This window comes from Peromyscus eremicus, chromosome 8a (genome assembly GCF_949786415.1).
Source record: "Peromyscus eremicus chromosome 8a, PerEre_H2_v1, whole genome shotgun sequence".
Lineage (NCBI taxonomy): Eukaryota > Metazoa > Chordata > Mammalia > Rodentia > Cricetidae > Peromyscus > Peromyscus eremicus.
The window spans coordinates 76,675,232-76,689,297 of record NC_081423.1 but is presented as its reverse complement, the minus strand read 5'-3'; the positions used below and the strand labels follow the sequence as shown (position 1 = coordinate 76,689,297).

General features: G+C 43.9%; 2 protein-coding genes across 6 annotated transcripts in view; one reads left to right on the top strand and one right to left on the bottom strand.

Moving 5' to 3' along the window:
• Positions 1-4,813, bottom strand: part of Mbtd1 (mbt domain containing 1) — a 68,259-nt gene extending 63,446 nt beyond the window's left edge. For 2 of the 4 annotated variants that reach the window (XM_059271522.1, XM_059271526.1), the window contains exons 1-2: positions 2,370-2,642; positions 1,686-1,746 (exon numbers count right to left, since the gene is read on the bottom strand). The gene's annotated coding sequence lies outside the window, so the exon portion shown is untranslated. Of the gene's footprint in view, positions 1-1,685; positions 1,747-2,369; positions 2,643-4,700 lie in introns of those variants that run through there. The other 2 variants (XM_059271525.1, XM_059271527.1) reach the window with 2 other exon arrangements.
• Utp18 (UTP18 small subunit processome component) overlaps positions 2,582-14,066 on the top strand; it is a 28,970-nt gene continuing 17,485 nt past the window's right edge. Inside the window, exons 1-7 of one of the 2 annotated variants that reach the window (XM_059271532.1) lie at positions 2,582-3,445; positions 4,967-5,079; positions 6,148-6,246; positions 8,263-8,333; positions 10,085-10,173; positions 11,452-11,577; positions 11,677-11,851. In XM_059271532.1, the coding sequence (XP_059127515.1) occupies positions 3,074-3,445; positions 4,967-5,079; positions 6,148-6,246; positions 8,263-8,333; positions 10,085-10,173; positions 11,452-11,577; positions 11,677-11,851 (1,045 nt within the window). In that variant the 5' untranslated portion in view covers positions 2,582-3,073. The remainder of the gene's footprint in view (positions 3,446-4,966; positions 5,080-6,147; positions 6,247-8,262; positions 8,334-10,084; positions 10,174-11,451; positions 11,578-11,676; positions 11,852-14,066) is intronic. The other variant, XM_059271533.1, reaches the window with a different exon arrangement.

Below are 14,066 nucleotides of genomic sequence, written 5' to 3'. Positions count from 1 at the left end.
TCAACACTGTTTTAACACAATTTAAAATAATTTGCTTTGTTTTTATTTACAAAAGTAACTAAGGGACAAGGAGGAGCATCTGGGTATCTGGGAAGACTGAGATAGTAAGATCCATGTATAGTCAGCCATAACAATACAGTAATGCCCTCTTTAAAAATAAAACCAGTTGTTCCTGTCTAGTATGTTCAGAATGCAAATGCTTCCAAAGTCAGGCAAATTATGTCATGACAGTTCATGTTGAAAGTTAGTAGGAAAAAAACTTGGAACTCTATACTGACTCAAATTTTGAGGACGTGAGTAAAGAGCTTTGTAAATTTTCACAGCTAGGATTCAAATCTACATTAAACTCTAGTGACTATCCCTGAGGGGGAAAAATACTGTATGCTGAAGTTTACATAAAGTTACAAAATGGTTAAAAACCTTGGCTCACCAGAAGACGTTATGAACAGATACTTATTCAAGACAGCTTTTGCCCTAATCTGCAAAGCATTTGCAATCTTTGAACATGGGGTTCTATATAAATAGAAGCTACTTGTAATTCACAGAAGGTGGTGCAAAACCCAGCTATTTTCTTTCTAAATGCTCTTTGGTGTTGAGGTAAATAGTCTGAAACAGACAAGAGCAAAGCAACAGTCTCTATCATAGGCTGGGGAACAGGAAAGTTTGCTTTAACAGTATCAGGAGCTACTGGGAGTTAAGCACATCAGTGGGTGCCAATAAGTATTTGCAAGTGAACTACTAAGTGACAGATTCTGGTGCATATTAATGTAGAGAGGATTAAAAATAGTGACAACTCAAAAGTAAACAAAGTGTTATCAACATTTTAAATCTCATAAGATATAACTGTTAGGAGAAAAAAACAGATGGCTCATAGGTAAGTGTGCTTGCTGACAACCGTGATGGCCCGGGTTTGATTCCTGGGTCCCCCACATGGCAGAAGGTGAGATAATGAGCTCAACCTGTCTGTCCTCTGACCTACACACACACAATGTAGCATGCTATACTTCATAAATAATGTTAAACCAAACAAACAAACCAGCATTTGTGATGCAGGGCCTTCCCTTTTTTGGAGGGAACATGGGTTTGCAAAGACCACAGTCAAATTGACGGGAAGGATTATCATTTATCTTCCAGGTATTGCCTTTATCAGCTTCAATACTATTCCTTCCCCAGGCCCACTTTTAAACATTCTTAGGAAAAGTGATTCAGGCAACAGGCAAATGCACACTAACGGTACTAAGGAAATGGCGTTAAAATTCCTAATCTCAAAGAGGAGCACCAGTGAGACAGCCATGAAATCCCCACAGAGCAATTGTCTAGCTTCCCGGAGGAAAGTATCAACCATCTTCAGTCATGTAAATAGCACACTTGCAAATGACCCAGCAAAGTTTTCAGTTGGCCTTCACTATCTCTTAACGCTCCCCACCCCCCTCCCTCCACTTCCCTGCTCTTCTTTCCTGGCACAAAAAATATAGGCCAATGAGCAGTGGGTGGATGAGGAGGATGTGAGAACAATTTTGAGAAGTAAAAAAGGGAGCAACTTAACCAGGACATGAATGAGACTGAAGGGTCTGATAAGGGCAGACGAACAAGTATCAGGAAGACTGAAAATAATGGAAGGAGCTTTCCTCGGCTGTAGTGCGTGTTTTATGTATGTAGGTTTAAGTAGAGGTCAGACTACCTACCACTTGTCAGAAGCTGGACAGGGGCGGCTGCTTTGGGTGACTTCTAGTGTCTCTTCCGACTCTGAAATGTTAGGATTTCTAGTTCACAAAGGAGAACGTGAGGATGAAGGAAGCCCACCGACTTGGAACTCTCGTCAAGCAGCAGCCTTGGCGGCTGACTCCCCGACACCACTCCTACGTCTTCCTCCCACACGTGCCCACCCCGCCCCCTTTCAATAGCAGCACCTCCACGTGCAAAATGCCTCACGGCACTGGCCCCACACCAGTGGGCTCCTTCCCCTGCAAAGCCCTGAAACTTTGTATGCGCCTGCCCCCACACCCTAGAGAAGTGAGGACACCACTCTCCCACCCTTGGCAGCTAAAAAAGGAAAAGTCTCCAATCTAGTCCTTCTCTTCGGCCAGAACGGGGTTGGAGAGGGGCAGAGAAAAACTTTCTTCTCCTTTTTTTTTTTTCCCCTCCCAGAAAAGTAGAGCGAACCCCCAAGTCAGAGGTTGAGGGGGGAGGGGAACCCCTTGAACGTTTAACGGCCAGCAGGGGGAGGGGAGCTCTGGAGATGGAGGGGGCGTGGGATGAAGAAACAGGCCCGCGAGCGGGGTCCCGGAGCTGCGGGGTTCCTGGGGCCGGGCAGCTGCAGGCGTCCCCCCCACCTGGCACACAAAGCGGCTGCTGCGCTCGGCTCTCACCAGATCCTTTGTGTTTTCCATCAGGGCCTCATGGGTAGGGGCCGTCCGTGCTCCCCGAGGCCGCGGCGCCCCCTCCCCCCCCGAGCAGGGGGCGGGCGCCTCTCCCCGGGACTGCAGCGACTACAGGGGGGGTACCCCCGGCTGGGCCCGGGCCAGTGGCGGCGGTGGCAGCCCCCGGATTTCCCCCCTTTAACTCGGGTGGCCCCAGGATATCAACAACATTAGCATAGCCCTCCCTCCCCAGCGCGCCTGCGCCGTGACCCGCGCCCCGATTGGCCCACTTCCCCACGTACCCTCCTCTCTCCCCTCCAGCGTGGGACCCTCCGCAGGCTCCGTACTCTAAGGACCGTACCAAAACCAGGAGACGATGAGGTAATGGGGGCTCGCGGCAAGGCGTGGGGCCCAGAGTCAGCAGGAGGAGAAGTTTCTTTCAGCCACTTTCATTTGTACTCTGGCCTCCTTGAGTCCCTTCCAATATGTTGCCTCTGAGAAGTTGGGCTGGGAAAATTTTCCACTCCAGTCACGCCGCTTCCCCCTACACCCGGAAGATTGGCCTTCCCAGAGGAACTCCCCCACGGGGAGGGGCTGCCGAGCGGAGTGGGAGTGACGTAGCGCGTGAGTGCCGGTCACGTGGCTCGAGGCGGCGCAGGCTCCTTCCGGCTCCCCAGGGCTGGGCTGCGGCGCGGAGCTAGACGCCCCGGCACATGCGCAGTGGCGCTCCACGTGAATGCCTGCGTTTCTCCTCGGACGTGAGGATGCCGCCGGAACGCAGGAGCCGGACGAAACCAGAGCGGAGAGCCGGCGCGATGCCGGGGAGGGAAGCCAGACCCGGGAGCGGCGGCACGCCCCGAAAGGCCGCCCGTTCATCCCAACGGACACCGCAGGCCGGGCAGAGGGCGGCCCCTAGCGCGGTCCCTGCGGTGGCGGACGAGGAGGAGGAGAGCCGGCTTCGGCAGCGGAACCGCCTGACGCTCGAGGACGACAAGCCGGCCGCCGAGCGGTGCCTGGAGCAGCTGGTCTTCGGCGACGTCGAGGACGACGAGGACGCGCTGCTGCGGCGGCTGCGGAGCTCGCGGGTGAGGGAGGCCTGCTCGCGCGGAGCGGGCACACGCTCCCGCCGCGCGCCAGGGCGGGAGCGGGAGGCGAGGCCCCGGGGGCGGAGCCTGGGGGACCTGCGGCGGCGAGCGCTCAGGTGGGAGGGACCGGCGACCGTGGGCGCCGAGGGGCACCGCTGCGCTCTCCGCCTCCGGCGCCGGGCAGCGAGCTGGCGAGGGCGGAGACGCTGCCTTTTCTCCGCCCCACAGCGGCCGCAGCACTTCGCATCCAGCAGGCGCTCAACTGCCGGCTTGATTTGCAAGAAGGTTGCCTGCAAACCGGGAGTCGGGCATCTTCGGGTTCGGTTACCCTCTGCTGGAACCACAGGGGTGGCCGTTTGATCACTTGTCGCGATTCCATTTCGTGGGTGGAACCAATACGTGGGCAGAAGGCGTAAAGCTGCATTTCAATAATTTCTCCGTGTGATACACATGCCCAACTTTTGAGAATGATCAGTGTATTCGTCTCTAACGTTTTTTTGAAGGCTTGCTTTTCGTAACAATTGCAAATCCTTCGTGATTGATAAATTTTGCGCTGTCATTACTTTTGTTTTATACCTGGCCCGTCATCTAATGTAGAGAGTCCCAGGTATTGGACTAGGGACTCTTTGAGGGGAGACACAGCAATGGAGAGAGCCAACAAAAACCCAGCTCTCTTGGAGCTTGTGTTAGTAGTGGTAGCAAAACAAGATAAGGGAGACGACTAGTAAAGTATGTCGGTGGAGAGGAAAATTAAAACATTTGGGAAAGGGAATTAAATTTATGTGGTGGCCTCTTTTAGATAGGATGACAAAACGTCTCAATAAGAATGTCAGCGTTTGAATTAAGCTGACTTTTGCGTGGTGCTTGAATGGAAGGATGTAGCAGTCTCCTTTGGGAGGTGGAGAACAGTTACTTTCCGAGCTGTGTGGCCGTTCTGTATCAGAAAGTAATCCTGTGATGGCCTTTGATCTTACCTCAGTAGTGCTGGTGGATCCTGTGCTTGACTCCTTGGACAAATCTGGTGTGGGTTGAGGAAAAGTTCAGCTCATTTCAAGGGGATTTGTGTGTGTGTGTGTGTGTGTGTGTGTGTGTGTGGCTAGGTTTAGGATTTGTTGTGGTATAAAGTTTTAAGGAGGTTGAGACCAAGGACACAGAACAGAGATCCTTGTTATGATTATGTTGTGTGGGATTTTAGATGGCTCTGGGTTCTGTCATAGTTGAAGTTTAGCTGTTTCTTCTTTACCTGTCCACTTACCTTTTTCCCTGGTCTACTGTGGTCTTTTCTTTTCAGTGTGTTTGGCCCTCCTTGGCTGCTCATCCTGCCTCTCCTGCCCCCTGATGGTTCTGATCTCCTTTCCTGCCTTCTCCTTCAGCATGTGCTACGATGGTATTCCATCACATTATTTCATCAGCAGACCAGGAAAGCAAAACATTCTACAAGCCATCCCAGTCTCAGGTGGGGGTGTCTGCCACCTCCCCACAGGAGAATCGCAGTGGCTTGAAGATGCTGTGTCTCCATAGGGTCAACTACGTGAAAGCTCAGAAGACTCTGAAGTGGAAGATGAAGCAGAAGACAAGCTTCGTCCTCAGAAGAAGCCAGTTTGGGTGGATGAAGATGATGAAGATGAGGAAATGTAAGTCACTCATTCCTCTCAGAATCCCTCTGGACAATTTAAAGTTAACCTGTAGATCTTTACAAGTCACTGTCTTGGAAAGTATATGAAGAATGGAAGATCATTTGGAAGTGTAGGGAAAGGGTGGTTCATAGTTCTGCTGCTGTGAGAAAGGCGTTTCCTTGTCTCTGTGTGCAGGATAGACTGCTTAAGTAACAGTGGAGTTGGATCTTAGCTTGCCTTCCTAACTGGATGGTTCCTGACTACCACGGACAAGTTTGCAATCTACCTCTTCATTTGTAAAAAGAGTGTCAGAATAGTGACTGTAGCAGAAGGCCGTTTGGATTAAATGATGCATGTAGAATTTTTAGCATGGTGCCTGAAACTCAGTGAAGGCTTCACATAAATAAAGCTAGCGCACCATATTATATGAGTGTATACTGCACACTTACTTTAATAGTTTGACTTTTTTCTATCTAAAGTTTGATGGTAGGAAAATAACCCTACTTAAATTGTGTTGAGGGAAATTGATACTAGTTGTACGTATTATGCATGTTCTCTATTATCTTTGTTTATTAGAGATCTTAGTGTCTCAGATTTCTTACATACTAAGAATTTCAAACTTTTATGTGTTGAACCCAGGGTCTGTGCATGCTTTCTTTCACCTTTCTTATGCAGAGGGCTTTTCAAGTTTTACATAGTCAGATCTTTGAATCTTTGATTCATTGTTTTTACTTTTGTTTTTTAACAGTAAAATGCATTTTATTAGAAAGACTGTTGTTTGCTTATAAAATATAGGAGTATTTGATGGTTTGCTTTTTGTATATTTGACTTGCCTGGGATATTTTAGAGAGTGACCTGAAATGTGTCTAAATAGTTTAGGATGAGTTTTCGTAAATGTTAGCTCTCCAGAGTGTACGAGAGACTCAGGAGGAGGAATGGAGAACATGTGTATAAAGCACTCCACATCTTACATTCTTTAACTTCACTGTTTTAGTAAATGTTTCTTCAGAATACTAAAGGCAGCAGCAGCATTTCGTGATGGCTCTTTGCGGATCATTTAAAATATGCTTGTTCTGTACTTCATAGAGTTGACATGATGAACAATCGGTTTCGGAAAGATATAATGAAAAATGCCAGCGAAAGTAAACTTTCTAAAGAGAAGCTTCAAAAGAGACTTAAGGAGGAGTAAGTATCCTTTTTCCTGTGATTTACCAAGAGGTGTATAAACAGTCACTTGTTTCTCTTTGGAACAGCTTTTTGGATAATCACATATATATCATGAAAAAGTAGGCATTACTTCGTGCAAGTGTTTATGGCAGAGAATACAACAAACAAAGGTAATTTGAAGTAGGAGAAGAAAAAACCAACAGCTTGAAATGCTACCACTTAAATATAGTCAGTAATACTGGTACCGTGCTCATTCATTTGTATGGAAGTCAACTCTGTCAAAACCCTTTTCCTCTGAGACAAGGCTCTCATTGTAAGACTGGGTTCTCCTGCCTCAGTCTACTAAGTACTGCAGTTACTGGTAAACACTACAGTGCTTGCCTTTCACCAGAATACGAAAAATTACAAAAATGTAAGTACCCATTTTACATTTGGATTCAATTAAAAAAAATCCTTTTACCCTATTAGCTTTATTTATTTGAGTATTTGAATTTTCAGGATCTGTGTGAGAGTAAGCTGTGGATAATGTGTCACTTACTGCCTGAATTCCTCAGTGTGCACCTGTCACCACAAGATGAAGGAGATTTTCTTGCATATTTATAGTGTCATATCTAAGAAATTAGTAGCTGACCAGTCAATATTAAGTTCTCTGGACTAATAATCTAAACCAGCATATTTTATTACTTTTTTTGATTTCACTACCTTTTTTTTGTTAAAAAAAAAAAAAAGTACACTATTGTATGTGAGAGGTCAGCAGACAAATTTCTAGAGTCAGTTCTCTCCTTCCTCCATATGGGTTCCAGAGATTAAACTTAGGTTTGGTGTCGAGTGCTATTACTTCTGATAGCCAGCCCAAAAGGTTCCCCTCACCCTCAGTCTCTTATAGCTCAGGCTGGTCTCAGACTCACTATATAGCTGTTGATGATCTTGAACTTTGATCCTTCTGTCTCCATTTTCCAAGTGATGGGATTACAGGTGTTTTGGCACTACACCTGTTCTTGTGTGGTGTTAGGGATTGAGCTCAAGGCCCTGTGCACTTTAGGACTTTAATAATAAAAATCTAAATATAGCATTTATTTTTTTATTTATGTTTGAGCTTTTTGAGACAGGGTCTCTTTCTGTAGTCCTGGCTATCCTGGAGCTTGCTATGTAGACTAGGCTGGCCTCAAACTCCTGTCTCAGCCTCTAAGTGCTGGGATTAGTGTGTGCTACCATCCCTGGCCTAGTTAGTGTTTTATAAAAATTACTATGGTGATTGAAACTTAAGGGCTTTCTAGGTAAGTGCTGTACTGCTGTATTCCTGCCCCCCTTCTTCTTTATTTTGATAGGAACTCTTCCTAAGTTGACCAAGATGGCACCTTGAATTCCCTGTCATGCTGGCAGGCTTCAAACGTAATAGCCTCTTCCCTAGGCCCCGCAAGCAGTTGGCATTGCAGGCCTATATCACTGGGCCTGAATGAGACTGAGGAGGTGTTTTGTTTTTGTTTTTTTGTTTGTTTTGTTTTTCGAGACAGGGTTTCTCTGTGTGGTTTTGGTGCCTGTCCTGGATCTCACTCTGTAGACCAGGCTGGCCTCGAACTTACAGAGATCCACCTGGCTCTGCCTCCCGAGTGTTGGGATTAAAGGTGTGTGCCACCACTGCCCGGCCCCGAGGAGGTTTTGTATATTCTAAGTCATTTGTTTTCAGACTACTTCTCTTAGATGTGATTTTCATGTATCTCTATATTCTGGCATTAGTTTATAACCACAATTAACTACATAGTTCCAAAAATCTAGGATGAACTGATAAGAACAAACAGGATAGCCATGTAATTAGATGTAAATTTAACAACAAATATAGGTACACTGTAGCCAATGCTGATTTCAGTGGGCAGAGGTTCCTGAATTTCCAGTACAGAGAGTTTGGGACCATGCTGTGTGAGTAAAGACACTAATTTTGGAAGAGATTCTGTGTATACTCTAAAGGGTACCAAGATCGATATAGAGTCTGAACATTCAGCAGTGTTACCACAACATTTTTGTTTTTCCTCTCAGATTCCAGCATGCGATGGGAGGAGTACCTGATTGGGCAGAGACTGGGAGCAAGCGGAGAAAATCTTCAGATGGTGAGTGTTGATGTCTGTGAGCTAGTAAGTCCCTTTCTTTTTACTTTTATTGAGGCTTTCCCAAGCTTTTTAAAATGAAGTGTTTTAAATAAGCTTCCCTCCTTTTTGTTCGTTTTATAGTCTGACATTTCTCTGAGGGAAGTCCTGTTTTTGATAGTATAGGCTTATTCAATACAGGTTCAATATCCCTAGACTGATACTTGAAATGTTTTAGAATCTGAAACTTTTGGAGCTCTTAAGTCTGAAACTTCTGGAGCACTGGTTTTTTGAAACCAGGAGTGGGAAATTCTACACTGTGAAACTTTCATGCACAGAGTTACCAGAAGTATCATTATAATCACCTTCAGGCAACATGTAAAAGGTATAAAAGAAATGGGCTTCATGTTTAACTTTGGGTCATTCCTGAGTTACCTTATCATGTACATGCAGGTACTCCAAGTCTGTGCTCCAGAGCACCTCTGACCTAAGCATTTCAGATGAGGGATAGATAGTAAACCTGTAGCATATTACTTACTGTAAGGGAAATGAGAGGGGGAATGGATTGTTTCTGTCTTTACAGGACTGTGTTGTTTTATGACATAAGATTAAGGAGAAATGAGTAATACTTCATTCAGAGCCTCTTCTGAAGACACCTCTAACTAATCTAGCTGTCCATCCAGAAATGGGGTGTGTGTCAGTGGAGCCCAGATGATAACGTAAAAAACTGAAGGTTTTAAGACTAGCTTGTGTTATTAAATGTTTTCTAGTTTAGACCCTCCGAGTTTAGATGCTAAGTACAGTTAGCTTCATCAAGATCTGATTTGTGTGCACAGTTATAAAACTTAGAATTGACATTTAAATAAATGTCTGTGCTTTAGTCTTACACTTACTTGGGAAGCTCTTAACATCTTTTTATTGGTTTCACCTGGAAATGATACATGCTACTCAAGCATGCTTTAGACAGGATTTTGTCAGGTAACTGAGTGAGCTATGTGGACCACGCTGGCCTTGAGCTTACAGTGATTTGCCTGCCTCTGCCTCTGGAGTGTTCAGGCCATCTGTATTTTTCCTGTACTATAGTCTGGATGTTTTTGGATCTGTCAGCTAATTTGGGACACTGTTAAAAACATCCATTGGAGTCTAAATTTAATTACTGTGTTTTTTAGTTCTAGAATTTCCATTTGTTTCTTGTTTTCTTTTTCTTTCTTTCTTTTTTTTTTTTTTTTGACCGATTCTCATGTAGCTTATGCTGGCCCTGAACTCAGATGGCTTGTGGCAGTCAGTTCTCTCTTTCCATCATGTGGGGCCTGGGCATCAAACTGGTTGTTAGGCTTGGTGGCAAGTGCCTTTACCCGCTTAGCCATCCTGTTATTTTTTATTGAGGTGCTTGTACACAGTTGGCTGGCACTGATCTTTCTTTTTCATGTGTGGTGTTAGGCTGTCTCTCTGTCTACCCTGTTGCTAATTTTGCTGTAATTATGAGTTGCTCTTTTTAAATGAAACGCTGACTTTATTTAAACTTGATCTCCTTTTATCTTAGTAACCATCTGTGTGAGTTTTCTTCCCAGTTAAGCTTTAATTTTAGCCATATATGTAAAGTGCTGTGTCATCTTTTTGTCTTTCACTGTGTTTTGATTTTACCATTTTCAGCTCAAAAAGCAGTTGAGGTTGTAAAGCTAGGATGGGAGTTGGATTTGTAACTAGAGAAGTCTGGGTTAGGAAAGGGCCTTCTGATTGATTCTAAAGATGAGCTGTGGGTTTATTTGACTTAGATGAAAGTGAAGAGGATGAAGATGACTTGTTGCAAAGGACTGGGAATTTCATATCCACATCCACTTCTCTTCCAAGAGGCATCTTGAAGGTGAGAGTTGTTGAAGTTGGACCTATCCAGTTACTGAAATCCATCCTGCTTCCTAAGTTGTGCAAGTATGGATACTGCTTGTATGTTGGGCTAGGGTTTTGTTGTTGTTTTGCTTTAATATTTGTTAGGTTTTTCTTTTCTTTTGCAGAGATGATGGAGAGCTACTTAAGTATGTCCTACTTAAGTACTTCTAGAATCCTATTTGGTTTCTTTTTCATTCCCATTGGAGCAATCTCCTGCTGCCGCCATCTCAGTCAGCCTGCGTCAATGGTTAGGCTACTGGCTCTCCACATCCACCGTACCTCATCCTGTGAACTATTCTTAATATAGTAATATTAGAGGGAGCTTTTATTTACTTACCTGTGTATGTTGGGATATGTGCATGGGAGTGCAGATACCAGTCCCGCCAGAGAAGGGCATTCGATCATTGGAGCTGGAGTTACAAGTGGCTTTGAGCTGTTTGATAGGAGTGCTAGATCTTGGATTTGAACTTGGATCCTCTGCAGGAATACTGTATACTCTTAACCACTGAGCCATTTCTCCAGCCCCTAGAGGGAGCTTTTAAAAATAGTTTCAGGTCATATCACTTTTACTTGCTTTTTAAACCCTCTGTATTTCTGTCATGGTCTTCCTTTTTTTTCTAGACAGGTTTTCTCCATGTAGTTTTTGGTGCCTGTCCTGGATCTCACTGTAGCCCAGGCTGGCCTCGAACTCACAGATATCCGTCTGGCTCTGCCTCCCAAGTGCTGGGATTAAAGGCGTGCACCACCTCTGCCCAGCCCATGGTCTTTCTTATTATACCCATGTCCTTAGCTTCATCTCAGACATCCTTTATCTCAGGCCCATACAGGCCTTTGTGTTTCTTAAACATACTGGGTCCTTTCTTTCCTTTGAACCCTGTCCCTGCTTTCTTCTGTCTGTGCCTTCCTTAGGCACTGCTAGTGCCCAACTGTTCAGTTCTTCTGCATTATAAACAATGTTTTTTCTTCTTTCTCTAAGACAGTGGTTCTTAACCTTCCTAATGCTGCAACCCTTGAATTCAGTACCTTGTGTTGGGGTGATCCCCCACCAAACTTAATTTATCTTGCTACGTCATAACTGTAATTTTGCTACTGTTACGAATTGTAATGAATATCTGATATATAGGATATATGGTATATAACCCCTGTGAAAGGGTTGTATGCCCCAAAGGGACTATGACTCACAAGTTGAGAACTTCTACTGTAAGCGATGCTAACCCAATTGACTTGATAAAATTCCAGCTTTGTGTTTCCACAGATGAAGAACTGCCGGCCTGCCAATGCTGAACGGCCTACCACTGCTCGGATCTCATCAGTGCAGTTCCATCCTGGTGCACAGGTGGTGATGGTCTCTGGGGTAGATAATGCCATCTCACTATTTCAGGTGTGAATTTCTAAATGAAGTCATGTAGTGAAAAGTGTTCACTACCAGAACACAGGCTCTGTGGAAATAACCAAAGAAACCATTTGTACTTTCTTACAGGTTGATGGCAAAACAAATCCTAAAATCCAGAGCATCTATTTGGAAAAGTTTCCAATCTTTAAGGCTTGTTTCAGTGCTAATGGAGAGGAGCTTTTAGCCACAAGTATGCACAGCAAGGTTCTTTATGTCTATGATATGCTAGCTGGCAAGTTAATTCCTGTACATCAAGTGAGAGGTAAGACTTCTTTTGTACACAGAGTCGATCATTCTTATTTTACAACTTCTCTCAACCTGAATTTACCAGTATTTATAACTACTCTTTTTAATCCCAGATGTGTGTGTGCACAGTCTCACTGTGTATCCCTGATGGCCCTCAGATTCACAGATTCACTGTCTCTGCGTCCCAAATCCTGGGATTAAAGCATGTACCATCACACCCAGCTCTCTATAGTACTTTTTCTTTTTTAAAAATTTTTTAAATTATTTATTTTTATTTTATATGCATTGGTGTTTTGTCTGCTCACATGTCTGTCCGAGGGTGTCAGATCCCCTGGAACTGGAACTACAGACAGTTGTGAACTGCTATGTGGGTGCTGGGAATTGAACCCAGGTCCTCTGGAAGAGCAAACAGTGCTCTTAACTGCTGAGCCATCTCTCCAGCCCCTCTTCACAGTATTCTTAAAAGTAAGAGTTTGTTCAGTTAATAGTATTTGAGAGTTGTCTTGTGTTGAGGAAGTATGCTTGAATGAAGCTAGTGAACTGACTCTAGTTAAGCACTTAGAGTAGGCTCATAATTTATAAGTATACATTTCTTCTAGACCACAGATGCTATTGCTTGGCTTTATTTGTCCTTGTTAATTAAGTGATTTTTCTTTCGTCTTTGTTATTTTTATTTTTTGTGTGTTGGGGGCCAAGTGCTTGTAGGCTAGGATTTTATCACTGGGCTAAACCCTAGCCCCTAATACTTTATTTAAAAAGTTTTTTTTTTTTTAAGATTATTTTATTTTATACATACGTGAGTTTTGCCTGCATATATGTATTGTACTATGTACCTACCTGGTACTCGCAGAGGTCAAAAGATGTTGGATCCCCTGGAACTAGAGTGATAGAGATGGTTATGCTCCTCTACTAGGTGCTGGGAACTGAACTTGGGTCTTCTGTAAGAACAAGTGCTCTTAGCAGCTGAACTACCACTGTAGCCCCTCCCCTTTATTTAAAATTAATTCCTTTCTTCTTTCTTTCTTTCTTTCTTTCCTTCTCTTCTTTCCTTTCTTTTTCTTTCTTTCTTTCTTTCTTTCTTTCTTTCTTTCTTTTCTTTCCTTTCTTTCCTTTCTTTCCTTTCTTTCCTTTCTTTCGAGTATGGACACCACATATATAACCTGGTAGCTGCAGATGTTAGAAGAGGGTGTCTGATTCCCTGGAACTGGAGTTACAGATGGTTGTGAGCTACCATGTGGGTGCTAGGAACTGAACTTGGGTCCTTTGGAAGATTAACCAGTACTCTTAATTGGGTGAACCATCACCTCTTTATCCCCCTCATACTTGGCTTTAATGGTAGCAGGTGAGGTGGTAGAAAGAATATTAGCTAGGGGTATAGAAGACCTGGCTTCTACTTCTTGGATAACTTGTTTCACTGCTCTGATAGCTGGGCATTGTATACTTTAATTCTAATGTTGTTTATTTTAAATGTTGATTTATATTTGATACAAAACATTTTTTTTTTTTTGGTTTTTCGATACAAAACATTTTTGAGAAGTACTTATGTAATGCATTTTAAAGAACAACCTAGGCAAAACCAAAATGAGCTATTTTCATCAGGTGATATATTTACCTACTCTCTTAACCATTTTTTCTCTGTATTGTTCTGCTTATGTTACCTGAAAATACAAGTGACACCTTCATGATTCCTTTGGGAAACAAAAGCCACTATAATGATGTGGTGGACCAGCTCCCACACTTACTTACCCCAGGAACTCTTGAAGAATGAGGGATAAGAGACTTAGTTAGAAATAGAGGGAGAGAGAAAACACAGGATAGACTTGGGTGAGCCTGGATCCTTATCCACCGGCCCAGAACTTTATTCCATAGGTCTGTTTATAACAATGCCAAGGGGTGGAGCAAAAGACTTCCCCTTGCTAGTTACAGTCACCTGGTACCCAGGCCTGTGGTCCATTTAACCTCTTATGCAATCCTGCTGGGTACAGCCACTAGGAAACCTACTGGGCTCCAACATAATGATGTTGGCTGGCTTAACATACTTGGGCCAAAGTGTTGGCACAGGCCATGCATGGGTCACTGGCAGTCTTCCTGTTGTACTTGTGTAGCTGTATTCCTGTTAATGGGTGACAGTGATTAAGACCAAATTAAAGAGGCATTTATGTTTATCTTCAGTGTTTCTAGTCAATTCTTTCTTGTTTCCTGATGCCTTATATTGAAACAAAACTTACTTT